General features: G+C 42.2%; 2 protein-coding genes across 2 annotated transcripts; one reads left to right on the top strand and one right to left on the bottom strand.

Annotated features, from left to right (window-relative positions):
• Positions 1 to 6,494: 6,494 nt before the first annotated feature.
• Positions 6,495 to 13,719, bottom strand: mafbb (v-maf avian musculoaponeurotic fibrosarcoma oncogene homolog Bb). Its single transcript, XM_063910209.1, has 2 exons — positions 13,660 to 13,719; positions 6,495 to 8,024 (listed from the first exon to the last, which is right to left on the bottom strand). The coding sequence occupies exons 1-2, from the start codon at positions 13,717 to 13,719 to the stop codon at positions 7,089 to 7,091; spliced, it is 996 nt and encodes a 331-aa protein (XP_063766279.1). The 3' UTR covers positions 6,495 to 7,088.
• Positions 11,427 to 14,350, top strand: si:dkeyp-97e7.9 (DEP domain-containing mTOR-interacting protein). The gene is made up of 9 exons (XM_063910208.1): positions 11,427 to 11,554; positions 11,666 to 11,844; positions 12,183 to 12,306; positions 12,454 to 12,632; positions 12,823 to 13,032; positions 13,126 to 13,260; positions 13,371 to 13,441; positions 13,676 to 13,780; positions 13,895 to 14,350. The coding sequence occupies exons 1-9, from the start codon at positions 11,472 to 11,474 to the stop codon at positions 14,018 to 14,020; spliced, it is 1,212 nt and encodes a 403-aa protein (XP_063766278.1). The 5' UTR covers positions 11,427 to 11,471; the 3' UTR covers positions 14,021 to 14,350.
• Positions 14,351 to 14,385: the final 35 nt, after the last annotated feature.

The following is a 14,385-nucleotide window of genomic DNA, read 5'->3' on the forward strand; positions in this document are numbered from 1 at the left end:
TGTACGCAGGTTTGATTTCATATATGATCAATAACATTGGGATTATATAGCAGGTATAAGCATGGATTTGTTTAAGTTCATAATTTGCACGTAACCATGAGAATTTTATTTCTATCTGCAATCATCACGATTTATGTGACTGTCATTAGGTTCAAAGGACATTTGGTTCACAAACTATCTATCTTAAATTCAGTGGGAAAACGTATCACACCCTCTATAAACGTTGTTGTTTTCCCGTAACCTTTCATTTAATTCTTTTGAGAAGTAAGTGTTTCTTTTTTTTCTGCCGTTGAATCCCAGAACAAAGTACTTCCTGTATCTTGACCACAAAAAGAGCAAACAAGTACATGGGTTCACTTTAGTATAAAAGGCAGGCGTCCCCTTAAATAGACGCCTTATAAGCTCCTTGTTGGCCAATCACACACTTCTCTCCCTGACAGTGACCACAGCGCACAGATGGTTGTTACTCTGTTGTTCTAGCGGAGCCTCAACCATCGTGCATGATGACAAAGATGGCCAAAGAATCAAAGAATGGGTGTGTGAACAACTGCTGTGCCAAAGACGCAGGGACAGTGCTGTACTAAAAATCTTCTGAAAAAAAAAAAGATTATACGGCTTTAAGATCAGCAGAGTGCTTCTGAGAAACACGAGGGAAGAGTTACGACACAAGGGAGATGTTAACATGACACACTAGTGGGAGAGCGACACACCCAATTCCAAAGAGGCCTGTGAGACTTTACCAGAACGTACGACAGATTCTCATGTCAGTGACACCCGCAGAAACTTATAAAGAAGGGTGTCGAATGGTACGTGGGCAATGACAGTTTTGATTTCAAACCCTGTCATGTGTTCTACTTTTCTTTATGAAAGAATCTAACAGTGTGTCAAGAAAGATCAGTTCACCAACTAAACCTGATCAATTGAATAGTTTTTCTGCTTTTTGAAAGTACAGAAACGTCATCCCAAAGACCAATGAATCCACAGTATCTCGCAAGAGCAAGTAACCATGAGGAAGTATTATTACACATCTTTAACAAGCCAACATATTCCAACCAAAACGTCTTCAAAAGTTATTAGTGTCAAACTAAGGTTAAGGTTAAAGTTAGTTTATTTATAAAACACATTTTCAGACAGAAGGCAATTCAAAGAGCCTCGGCAATAACACATAAAACAATTAAAAACAAAATAATACGCCACAAGGGAGACGTTCACATGAAACGAAGACCTACTTTAGTCCAAACATGTAAGCCTATTTATGATTTAGCTTCTGTAAGTATACATAATATATGCTCGTTGTTACATTTTGGAGGGCCTGGATTGCCTGCCCGTTTATCCTGTTTTGTTCCAATGCACTTGACACATCCTTCATCTGTGGTTGAGAATACGGGGCAACCAGTCATCTGTGTTCCCTGATTTATCTCCTACCTTTAAACCCACCAAAAAAACATGCTTTTCTTCTCTCTAGTTTCCTCAAAGTTAGCAAAAACTGTTTATTTGCTCATCCTCAGTGCTCATCCTCTTCAGTCCCACCATTACTTTTTCCTGGATGCGAGTTTGTTATATACCAGAGACATTACACGGTCCCTGAGGCCTGGACCTGATTTCCAGGTTGTGTTAAACTCGCCAAGGCGCACATGCTGGCGTCTGAGCAGGAGCTGACCCTTAATCAGCGAAGCGCTGCCAACAGCAACTGAAAGCCACAATTATCTACCCTATAGATAGGTAGGTTGTATACAGGGGGCCAGGGGCTGTGGAAAGGGAAGAGCCTGTCAGGGGAAATGGGGAGGTGGGGGGAGAGCCTGAGCTAACCTCTGTGGCTCGTGTTTCTACTGTGCACTAATGGACGCCTGTCATCGTTATGGACAGAAACAGGAGGGCGCCTGCCAGCTGCATGACCCCCATAAAACAGAACAGGAAATCCTAGCAGGGAATGAAAGGAAAAGAGATTCCTTCTTTTTTTTCTACTCTTCTCTTCAGTGAACCTTCCTTTACTCTTTGGCCTGTTGTTTATGCTGCAAAACTGCAGTGTCACTCATAAAACGGAAGAATATGCTCCAAGTATGTAAGCAAGTCGAGGTGTTGAGTGTGCTGCTACTGAAATTAATCTTAACTGATTAGTCTCTTTGCACAGATCGTGTTACCCCTGTTTCGTATGCGGGTACAACACCTCTGTTTTTTACCCCAGGCTGTTTTTATATTGTGTCTGTCACGCTGGGAGCAACGTGTATAATCATTACATACAGTGGTTTGCCCTTCGCTCGGTAACCGAAGTCCAGGGTCTGTAACTTGACAGGACTTTGTCACACCTCTGTCAGTGGTGTCCACTGAAACGTGACAAGCACTTTATCAACGGGCCTTCCAATCAGATCCCCAGGAGATCATGCACAAACACGCTGAACACAACGTCCACAGGAAGCCAGATTCCTTATTACGGCCAATAAGATAGCAAGACAAGCTTTATTGTACTTCTGAGGCTACACATTAATCCACTCTGTTGCAGCTTGCAGAGCCCATCATGTGATAAACTAACTCATTACCAGTAGTACAATCATAATTACAGAGGAATCTTTGAGGATGTGGCTACACTGAAAAAAAGCAACCATAGTCCAAGCAGCAGCTAGGGCAATCAAAAAAGAAAGGAACAAACTTAAATGCTCAGAATCACATGATATTTTTAAGAGTGTGTGCTTTTGTGCAAGAGAGCAAGAAAGTGCATGATCGTCTGTATTTGCATAGCCATGTCTGCTCATGTGTGTATGTGTGCCATGTCCATGGAGACGTCTGTGTGCGTGTGTGTCCGCTGCATGATTCACGGTGTCACAACTGCGCACAGAAACGACTGGACATCCTGAACGGAAACCGCAGCCGTTGAAGCTGCGTTTTCCTGCGACACACAACCCAACAATCTCACAAAGAGTCACTTGACTGGACCCTCATATAGGAAGTGAAAGAGGAAGCCCATCTTCCATCCTGTCCTCCATCCAAATCTCAGCTCTGCTCTTCACGTGAAGCCACTCTTGCAGACGAAATGAGGCTTTGGCTGTTGCAAAACATCGGTTGAAAGAACTGGCTGTGGCTGGAAACGTCATGCTATCGGGGGTCAAATGTCTCGTCGGTTGAGATTTAGCCACAGGAGATTAGCGCCAATCATTAATGTGAACGCAGAACGCACTGATTGATCAATGGGGTTTGTTTGAATCAAATGAATATTTACTCAGCTGATTCTTATTTGAAGGACCATTTTGTATCTTATCTCTGATGTTTTTTTGGACAGTCAGTCAGGTACTCTGCAACAACATACTCAATGTTTAGATAGTCGAGCTGGGGCAAACCAATACTGTTCAAGAAGATGGCCATGATATCACAGATGGAGGTGGTGAGTGGCGTTTGACCATGGGCTCTGCTGGCCCGGCGTTTCCCTCATGGCTCGAGGCCTCTGGCTGTGTTCATTGGTGACAGTGAACGCAGCCTGGCAGCCTGCATTCCTCTGCCTCTCCCCACACAATGGTGAGTATCTGCAGCATTCCTCTGTCTGTGTCGGCTGTCTGAGACGAAGCCAGGCCTCGGCGAACCCCAGCACTCGGCCAAGAGGTTGGCACCACCTTTAACGGATTGAGATGGACACGTTTGAGTGTTTTCACTATAGGCGTAATTTATTGTGTAAGAGCGTGTCACGGTTATATCGAGAGTGGACATCACGATGTAATAAAGAAAGGCCTCTGCAGAAGTGATTTTGAAATAATTTAAGAGATGATGATTCTTCCTCTTTACAGTGCTTCATCATCTTGTTTCTTTTTCCATGCAATCGTTCCTTCTCTCCATATCTTTTTTAAAAATGCAAGCACGTCTGTTCTAAATCGTTTTCACTGCTCTTTATCCTTCTCCAGCTATTTTGCTTTCTCTCTTGTTCCGATGCCACAGCCGTGCAGACACCTTTCCCTCCTGCTGACTCAGTAGCCAGCCTCAGGCGCTGTGGGCTGGGGGTGTTGGTGGCGGGGAGGAGGAGGGAGGGCGGGGGGATGGAGGGAGGCAGAGAGGGAGTGGGGGTAGTGTGAGGCTCCCACATCAGGCCCAGCAGCCTATCACATGCGAGGGAAAAGAGCTGGCTAATCGTTTCTACAATGGCACCCTGCACACTGTCACACAGCACCACAAACCGCTCTCCTCGCCAACACTTCTACTGTATTATTCCGCCGTTGCTTAGAAATCCTCATGTGATGTATGTAAGTGCGCAAATGTACCGCGCCGAACAAAGAAATTCACTGTTTGAAAAACCACACCTACGAAAACACATCTGATGCAATGTAAAAATATATGGAAGTGTACACATATACTTACACACCTTGTACACAATTTGTTTTTCAATTGTGCATGTGCTAATATACATTTACACATCAGGTTCAAGCTGGGTTATATGGAAAAAAGCAAATATGTTGGTGTGCTTAATCAAATACCTGGATATTGCGTTGACTATTTGGCTTTTTAAAATAATTACACCATGAGGTTTTTGATAAATAATGACCAGTAATGTGAATGTAATGGCTAAAGGGTTAGAGATAAATAATGTGCCAGCTTCATCAGTCTGAAAATGACATCACTTTACTAAGAAATCTGTCTTTAAAACCAGGAAAGGACGACATTTGTTTCACCTTAAAACATCCAAATTATAAAACACTTTTACGTCTGGCATCCCTATATCCACATAATAGATAGTGTTTATTTAAATCTACCAGAGGACACCTTGTTCAAATTAAAATGCTGTAGACATTTTGGAAGGTTTTAATAATTTGCCTGATTGTGTCATTTACAAATTACATAAAGACGTTAAATTGTATTTAGTGAAAATAACAACAACAACTAATTTAATAACAAAATTCTTCAATAATAACTGTGATGAGTTTTCTGCACAGCAGTCATCTGAGTGGGTTTACTGTTAATGAGGATATTTTACAAGTACACTTTTAAACTAGAAGAAAATTGAACTGTGCCTGTAAACAAAGTGCTGTGCCATATATAAGAGCCGCTGATTAATGAGCCTGTCCCAATAACATTAAAATATAGAGGAGCATTATTCATTGCCATAACCATCTGGTTTATTTTCTGCTACATCCTTGATGTTCACAAACGCACTCATGTACGTCACACGCTCCCAGTGCAGCGCGCCGACCTTCAGGGATTCGGCCTGTTTTCAGGGAGGAAAGTGTTTTTGCACCTGTGGTGTGATTTTAGAGCTGCTTTGAGGTCAAACCTGTCAGGGGGTCACACATGAAAAGCGAACCTGGTTTCCAGGCTAAAGGCTATGGCCGTTAACAGAGCCACCTGCCAAACTCTCACTAAGGGTGGGAACAGAGAGAAAGTCTCCTCTGACAGAGAGAAACTGGGAGATTGTCAGCACTGAGGCTGTAAACTCCATTTACAATGTGACCACCTATCAGACATCATTATCACCATGGCCTTGGAGCTATTACGGTCATCCAAATATTATTGAAGTCCTGAACTGCAAACGATGTGTTGTCAGGGAAATATGCAAGATGATTTCAAAATGTAGCGGGACAGAAAAAAACAACATATGAAGTAAAAAAAAAATCTGAGTCGGGCAAAAGGAGCAGCAGTTTGTGCCGACGTGGTCGTTGTTTCTCTCTTCCTCTGTTAATGAATGCAGACGTGTTTGTCTGAGGAAGAGAGCGGAGGGGAAGCCTGATTTCCACTCCATTTTATCTTTGCCCCACAGCCCCTGCCAGGCTGCTCTCACATGCAGGGGTCCCACAGGAAGCAGCTCTCCATGAAGGGCAAAGGTCGAGAAGGAGAAGAGAAAGCCACTCGGCCTTTCATTCTCCAACAAACCAATAAATACACAACACTGGCACAGCTTCCTCTGGCCGTCGTATTATAATAATATTAATCCTTGTGACACGATAATGAAGTAAATCCACTCGGCCTTTCATTCTCCACCAGACCAACAAATACACAACACTGGGGCAGTCCCAGTTTCTCTGGCCGCCTTATTGTAACAATATTAAAATGACACGACGATGAAGTAACCTGACCTCTTCAAATTCACACTGTGAATGTGTGTGTGGTTTTTAAGTAGTATAGGGTCAAAATTTAGTTTGAGCAAATGATTTGAGTATAAAGTTGAGCTAATGTTTTGGTGCTCCTCGTCTTAGCAGTCACTGCATTTAAATGAGTGAGTTTACTTTTATTTATATATATTAGGTACTGGGTTAAGGATTTGGAAAAGATAATGTTGTATAGTGTGCATCTTTGTATCGTCTTTTATAGCTTTAGGTTTTCAAAAGCATGTATTTCTCAGTATACAAGTAATAAAATGTAGGTATAGCGCTCATATGAATAACACACTATGATACGAATGAAGGTGGTGGTGTCTGGTGTGGTGTATGTACAATTTGAAAGAGTGTGCATGCAAGTTAAATGTTTCACTGTGTGGATTTTTTTAATATAGGATAGTAAATCTATCAGCAGATGAGACACAATTTAAAAAAAGTCACGATATGTTTATTGATCCATAACAAATTAAAAACATAGTGGGTGAAAACAATTTGCATAATCATATATTATCTTAAAAAGAAAAGCAAATGAGGAACATATCTGTCCAGCAGAATCAGCTTCATAAAAAATAATAGTCATTATCCTAGCGTAATTCATTTCCGTATGTCTTTTTCTACTTTAAGGAAGCATGAACACAAAATATAATTGAAGCTACAAAAACTAAGCAAAGCAACAAAAAGAAAATCACCAAAATATTGAAGAGTAACTGAAGGATTAAGTAGTATATTAATAAAAAGGGAATATTCTCTGATTTCAAGTATCTCCTGTGAGACAAAATACAGATACGCCTGTATAAAATAAAAACATCTCATACATGTCCTGCATGCATGCTTCATTGTGATTTTCCATTTATAACTTGTTGTCTAGTTGTTTCTATTACAATTTCAGAGATATCCTTAAGTCCAACATTAATTACAATTTGAAGAATCCATGGGCCTGTTTGTTAAAGAGCAGGGCGATCTGTCAACATAATGCCTCCAATATCATGGAGAAGAATCAGTTCTGCGGGATGGACAAACTCACATTAAATACTCGGGTGAGGAGGGGTTGTCACTGGTGGACCCGGTTTCGTGATAACAGTTTGCACCGGACAGTTTCTCGCATTTCATTTTGTATGCATCCCTCTCCCTCATCAGCCTGTTCAGTTCGTGTTTCAGCGTCTCGACCTGTGACACCAGGCTGGTCTTTTCGTGCTCCAAAACGTGTTTCTGCTGGACGCGCTTGTAGCGGCAGGACTGTGCGTAACCTCTGTTTTTCAGGGTCCGGCGCTTCTGCTTCAGACGCATCACCTCGTCCTTGCCGAGGCCTCTGAGGAGCCGGTTCAGCTCCCTGACGGACATAGACACCAGCTGGTCATCAGAGAAGTTGCTGTCGCCGGATCGCCGGTCGTGGCGGCTGTGCTGGTGGTGCGCACCGAGTTCCGACTCGTCATCCAGCGAATCAGAGGAATCGCACCCCATGTCATCTTTCATATAAGGATCTTGGCAGTGACTGCCGGGGATGCCTTGCATGTCGGGGTGACCCGGGAGTCCCGGGTAGTGCTGGACCGGCTCGTTGATGTGGCCGTACCCCTCGTACTCAGCTTGGAAAGGTGGCTGGTGGTGGCCGTGGGGAACAGATGGGTGTCCCTGCTGTGCCGTGGCTCCGATCAGGGCCTCCATTGCGTCCTCGGGTGTCAGACCAAAAGCTTGAGGGTACATTTGCTGAGGATAACCCCCGTTGTTGGGTAACCAGAACTGGTCGCCCCCGGGGTTATTTCTCTGCTCGCTTGGGTTGAGGTTCGGTGACGAGGGTACTGAGTTGCAAGGTGTGCTACCGGGAGTGGAGGAGACCGAGTCCGGTCTCTGGAGCTGGCTGCATGGCCCGACAAAGGAGCGGTCCATCCCCTGCATCGATTCTTTCTTAACGCCGAACTTCACAAAGTCGAAGTCGCCGACGAAATCCATGTTGTTTTTCTGAAGTCCCAAATGTGAATGCGCCTCAGCGGACATGTTAACTGACAAAGCTGGTCTCTTCAAAGAGCTGAGTGTAACGCTATTTCATGGAGTCAGCAAAAACCCGCTTACTTTCGAAAAATGGCAGTAATTCCAAACTTTGATTTCAGCTCTCAAAGGGAAAAAACATGCGTGCGTAACAAGCGTAAAAAGCGTCCAAAACTCTGAAGTGGAAATTCTGCACCGCGCAGCGTTTTCTGGTTTCACTCGCTACACACAGACTCTACACTGATGCCAGCGAGCTGGACGCACCTCTGCCTGCTCAGGAGAAGCGCACTTTCTTCATAAAGCTGCATTGCTGTGATGTCACGCCTTCCAGGCTACACCTCCACGCTGTTCTCCAATGAAAACACGCTGAGGAGGCAATTTGCATAAAAGCTGCTACGAGTCTGTCCCCACGAGCTTTTCGTGATGATCACTTGACCAAAACCTATAAATGTCTGCACAACGACACACTATCTTATACAATATGTGTTTTCATATTCTACTTGTCCTCAATTATATATTTAGGCCTATTTATCTCACAGGAATTAGTACTATACTTGCACTTCTTCTTCTCACTTCTCTTCCTTGATTTCTATTTCTACTTGCACTATTTTTATTTGTTTTTACGTGAACTATATTGTATGTTACATTGTTGGAGGAGCCTGTGACTTGATATTTCCATTGCCAAAATTACTGTATCTATTGTACATATGACAATAAATCCTAAGAATATTTGAAGTTTGAGAGGAATCTAGGCCTAGTCAAATACCTACACACTGAGTCTAGACTAGGAAGTGTTTTTATTCTTCATTAAGGAAATCCAATAAACGTATGTAGTCACTATTGCCTAGTTCAAATATTTAAACTATCTGGATTTGTGGCAATGTATACACGCCTAATTTCACAAACTACAACAAAAAGGAGGATGCAGGACACTGTTTTTGAAACTGTTGTGTTGGCAATGCTCTTTAGTTGCTACACAAGAGAACACTGACACCCTGTGGCCTTTAGTCTACACTGCAGGAGTCCCAATCTTAATATCTACACTTAGATATGAAGTGTGCACCATCACAGACTTGTTAGTAAATTGAGGCTTGTGTTGTAAGACAAATATTTGTGTTGTTGGATAAAAACATGTTAGAAAACATACTTTGTCAGAAGGCTTTTCAGCTCCTTTCATACCGTTCTATCTTATCTTATTTTTATTTGTTTCATGGATGTCTTCAGGCTGCATTACTGCTAGTTTGACAGTTAAAATGTTAAGAAGTCTGTAGGATTGTGCAAGTCTTTGATATGTGAATACAGAGATATTTTCGACCCTAAGCAAAGCATCTGACACATCTAATCTTTCTTAATGTATTTTTGAAGCAGAGTCAGCTGAAAGGCTAGTTTTCATTTGCAGTTCCAGCTCAGCAACATCTCTGACATAATAAAAAAAAACATGGCATGTTCCAGGATGTACTGTCTGATTCAGGGACCCTAGCGGTGTCCAGAGGTGACACGGCCGCACAGGAAATGAAAGGGTTAATCGACGGTCCTGCCCTAAGGTGACCCTCTCAGGCAGCGCTTCCTCGAAAGATAGCAAAAAGCTTCACTGACAAGATAGAGGACTCAAGCCAAAACCAATAGAAAGTGCTGTCCGAGGACGCAGAGGCATTGTTCCAGTCAGGTTTAGTTGCTGGGAATAAAGGAAAAGAGGAGACAGTGTGACTGAGGAAGGATGGCTCAGGGACACAGAGTGGGGGCGGAGTATGCAGTATAAGTAATGCTAATGATGCTAACAGCCGAAATGCACTCAGATAACATTTTGCTACAAAAACACATGCTGTAAAACACTAGCATAATATACCCATAAAGCATCAACGGCTCTCGTAAATAGGGGTTCACTTTATTTGGACTGAGACCATTAAGTGGACATGGATATTATTTGGATATAAATTGCGCCTACCCACCTACAAATTGCACTAATCATGTAGCTCTTAGGCGGTTAAGGTTGGGGCTATACAGTACGTAGACCAAGTGTCAATCTGCAAATGCTGGTAAAGTAGGCAGAATTGATGTGTTGAGAGGCTGGAAGCACTGATGCTGCGTTCACCTCCCAAAGACCGACTTTACACAACCTGTGATGCCCTTGATTATAAAACAAACTCAGAAACCACATTACATAGAAGACAACCGTTGTCACCTGCACATTTTTCTGTCGCCATATGGAAACCTTTTGAAGTAGGGATGCACCAGTATGGATCAGGTCGATACAGACTCAATTAGTTGGATTTTTGACATTTTTACTAAACAGCAGATAGCTGCCAACAAAGCCATTTGGCATCTCTTGCTATGCCGCAGAAGTTAACTTTCCATGTTGGAAATAATAACATGCTTACTTGTTGTGGGTTTGGCTGTTACAGCCATGACAGAGCAGTGCCTACTGACTATATATACAACATTTTAAAGTGAAAAATCAGGATCCTCCAAGGATGGCCGACTTGCTGTTTATGACGTCACATTCCTATCCCTTATGTGATAAATGGGGCCGATCTATTCAACTATGATATTACCTGGATTTTCAATCCTGACCATTATTCTCAGAACTTCCTGTTCATTTTGTTGTTGGTGCATAAAATATCGTTTTTATATTTAATTGAATAATTCAGTAATGTTACACTTTGTATTTCTGTGTTACGTTTAGGTCTGCAAAGTTAGCAAAGCAAAGTTTAAGCCAGGCCTGATTTTAAACATAAAACAATGATCCCAGTCACTTCCACACAGTGAGACCGTTTATTAATCTAACACAGGTATCCATTTAGTAGTCAAAGCTCAAGTATCAGTATAAGGGCTAAATAAAAGTTGGACCGGTGCATCCATATATAAAATTTGACCTACTTCAAGTTCATCCAATGCTAGAAGGCTGACACTTAAAAGCAAGTCTTCTAAGAAGCTTTAACATCCATAAAGCACCCTAGATAATCCAGAACACAGATAATTTTGTACCATTTTGGGTTGCAAGACAGCCAACATCCACAGCATCCATCAACTGTCTGTAGTCATTTCATAAGCACCATGAAGGCAATTAGCAAAGGTCTATCATGTGGAGATCAACAGTCTTTCACTTGTTTCTCTCAAGGTTGAATAAAAAAACGGTTCAAAGATGCCCTATGAACTGTCGAAATCAGCCAACAAAAAAAACAGTTACAGTTCAGCCTTAAGAGGAGATAAAAAATTAAAAAATAGACAGGTTTCTGCATTCTGTCTGTGGCATGCCTGACAGAAATGTACCATGTCTTTGTCTTCTTTTCTTTCTGTATACACAACATCTTTCCCACATGGCAATTGGGGTTCTGTGTGTTTCGTAGGCTATTTTGTAAACACAAAGGGGCCATAACGGAGAGTTAGCTTCACTTACCTCCCAGTCCACATAAAACAAACATGGAGGGAACAAGCAGCACTAGGAGAAAAGCCATGGCCCGACAACATAAAGGAGAGGTCATGATCGCTGGAGAACAACTCAGGTATGAAGAGAGAGAGAGAGGTGGTGCTGGGGTGGATGTATGACATGTCTTTGGTCAGGCTTATGGGAGATTCAAAGTTCTAGGACAAACATAAGGCTGATTTATTTCAAGGTTGAGGCTACACGATGAAAAACTGATCAAGGACCGACGCTACCACCTGCGCACGTATCCAAACTGTTTTGTGGCACAGGAACTTATAGACTGGCTGGTGAGCCATAAGGAAGCTCCAGATCGAGCAACAGCCGTCTGCCTCATGCAGCACCTCATGGATCATGACATCATTCACCACGGTAATTATGAAGCAGATCAGAACAAAACTGGTTGCAAGGGGATATCTGAAGACATTCTGTAAATGATGGTTTTTCTATTGAAGCTTTATGAAATGACGGACTCATTTCAAAACCTTTGCAGTGGGGCGGGTGTCAGGGGAGCAAACCAATTTAGATAGTTGATCCCCAGCCCCTGCAGATGACATGTTGAATTGTCCTTAAGCAAGATCCTTAACCCACAATTGCTCTGGTAGGCATGTCTATGGTATTGAAGTGTAGGTAAATTGCTTCGGATAAAAGCATCAGTTAAGTGACATGTAATGTAATGTAATCAAAAACTTAATGTTGCCTTTTCATAGTCTGTGATAAGAGGTCTGTATTGAAGGATGCCAAACTGCTATACCGTTTCCGGAAGGACGATGGCACTTTTCCCTTCAATACGGAGGTGAAAATCTTCATGCGAGGACAACAACTTTTTGAACAGTAAGAGCTGCTGTTTCTTTTGGTGCTGGGATACTTCGGTTTGACCCAAGAGAGTACTAGCTGGGATCCAGAATTGGTAACTTTGAAATGTTATATCCAGTATTTTAATGACGCATCTGCTCAGTGTTTTTGTTTCTGTTTCTCAAGTCTCATAGGGGAAAAGGACTCTATTCTGCAGTTGAGACAGGAGCATGGCGTTGCATATCAGCGCTCCTTTCCTGGCTGCCAGTTGATTGACTGGCTCCTGCAGAACGTAGAGGCAGAGAGCCGGCGTCAGGCTCTGGATCTGTGCCGCACGTTGCAGGAGAATGGCATCATTCAGCACGGTGAGGGGAGTCTTTACTTACCCTTTGATGTAAAGCAACAGGGCCATGGCTGTGAGCTGCTGCTGGCAGTGAGCAGGGCTGGGACTTTTTCAATCTGAAGTAAAAATACTCATGGAGTTGTGTAAAAAATCCCATTCATTCTAAAATATGTTGTTTTGTGTCCTTCTCTCTGTCCCTTTCCCACCACTAGTGGCAAAGAAGCATGATTTCTTTGACAGTGGATTGCTGTATCAGTTCTGCATCAACTTTCGCCGCAGACGCCGCCTATCTGAACTGTTAAATGAGAGTGAACAACACAATGAAGAGGTGGTGATATCGACACAAGAGGACAACCACCTTGAAAGTCCATTTGTTTTGCACAAAAGTCAACCTCAAGAGGGCCGCATTGCTTTCCAGTTAGGTAAAAACTGCTCTCTTTCCTTTTTTGCCTTATCTTGCATATTTTATACTCTTTTGACTGATAATTATGGCATTATAATTTTACCAAATACAGTGGGATCAAGTAAAGATCTAAAACAGGTTACCAGTGGGCATCGAGGCAGCTTGTATTCCTCTCAGCTTCACTCAGCTGGATTTCCACCCTTTGTCCAGCTCACTTCAACTTCAGTAATATGTAATCCTAAATCAGGCAAGTGTTAAATTAAATACATGTAAAATATTCATGTGACACATACAAAAAAAGGTCTATTGTGGTCCAAAACTGGAAACTGTTGTTGATTTTTTAAAATACTTTTCCAGTACTTAGAAGAAGTTACACATGTGAAGAGTTATTGGCACCCGGTGCGCCTTTCATGAAAAAAGTGTTGACGGTGAGTTTCCATAATGACTTTGTAGATATTTGGGATCTAACATATGAGGTATCTCTGGGATGTTGACAGCATTAATTCTGTATAAAATTAACAACAAAACTTCTTCTCTTGTTCTTTTTGAGAGATTATTTTTCATGTGGACAAATGAAGTTGTTTCTAACCATTTCCATACTATATATACATTCCATTTAAATTCTGCAGAGAGTAATGTTACTCACCCTAATGCCATCACAGGTGATAGGAGATGACCTGGCCTGGGGCTTTGTTGTCAGAGGCATGGCTCCCTGTTATGTACAGGCTGTTGACCCTGGAAGCCCTGCAGCCGCTGCGGGAGTTAAGGTTCGATATATGTTATACACATGGCACTGAAATGTAAGAATACCCTCAAAGTAATTTGAAAAACATCACATATTTGACTCTTAAGAGCTGTGTACTTCACATTATCTTCTTTAGGTGCGGCAGTTTTTGTGCCAGGTGAATGGACAGTGTGTTCTCTACCTGGACTACAGGACAGTCTCCAGGCTGGTGATGACAGGGCCTTGCACCGTTGTACTGGAAGTTATGGAACCACTGGAATGACAACACAAAATACTGTCTAGTTCTGTTTTCAGACACACATGCTTAGTTGGAATTGATTCATTTTTTCCTTTTCCCAATTACAGAGTATGGCAGAGTTCTTATCTTTATTTTCTGGGGGGTGGAATCACTGAACAGGGTTATCTTGGTTGCAGCAAGAGTTAATGATTGTGTCTGTAGTGTTTTCATGCAATCCTGAGCAATAAATGTTAGCTTTTTATGACAGAAAATCAGAGGTGGAAAAAGTACTCAGATCTCAAGTATTTCAGTAGAAGTAACAGAGTGTAGGAATACTCTTACAAGTAAAAGTACTGCAATCAAAATATTACTCAATAGTGGCATCATAATATACTTAAGTATCAAAAGTA

Source organism: Eleginops maclovinus, chromosome 20 (assembly GCF_036324505.1).
Source record: "Eleginops maclovinus isolate JMC-PN-2008 ecotype Puerto Natales chromosome 20, JC_Emac_rtc_rv5, whole genome shotgun sequence".
In the NCBI taxonomy this organism is placed as follows: Eukaryota; Metazoa; Chordata; class Actinopteri; order Perciformes; family Eleginopidae; genus Eleginops; species Eleginops maclovinus.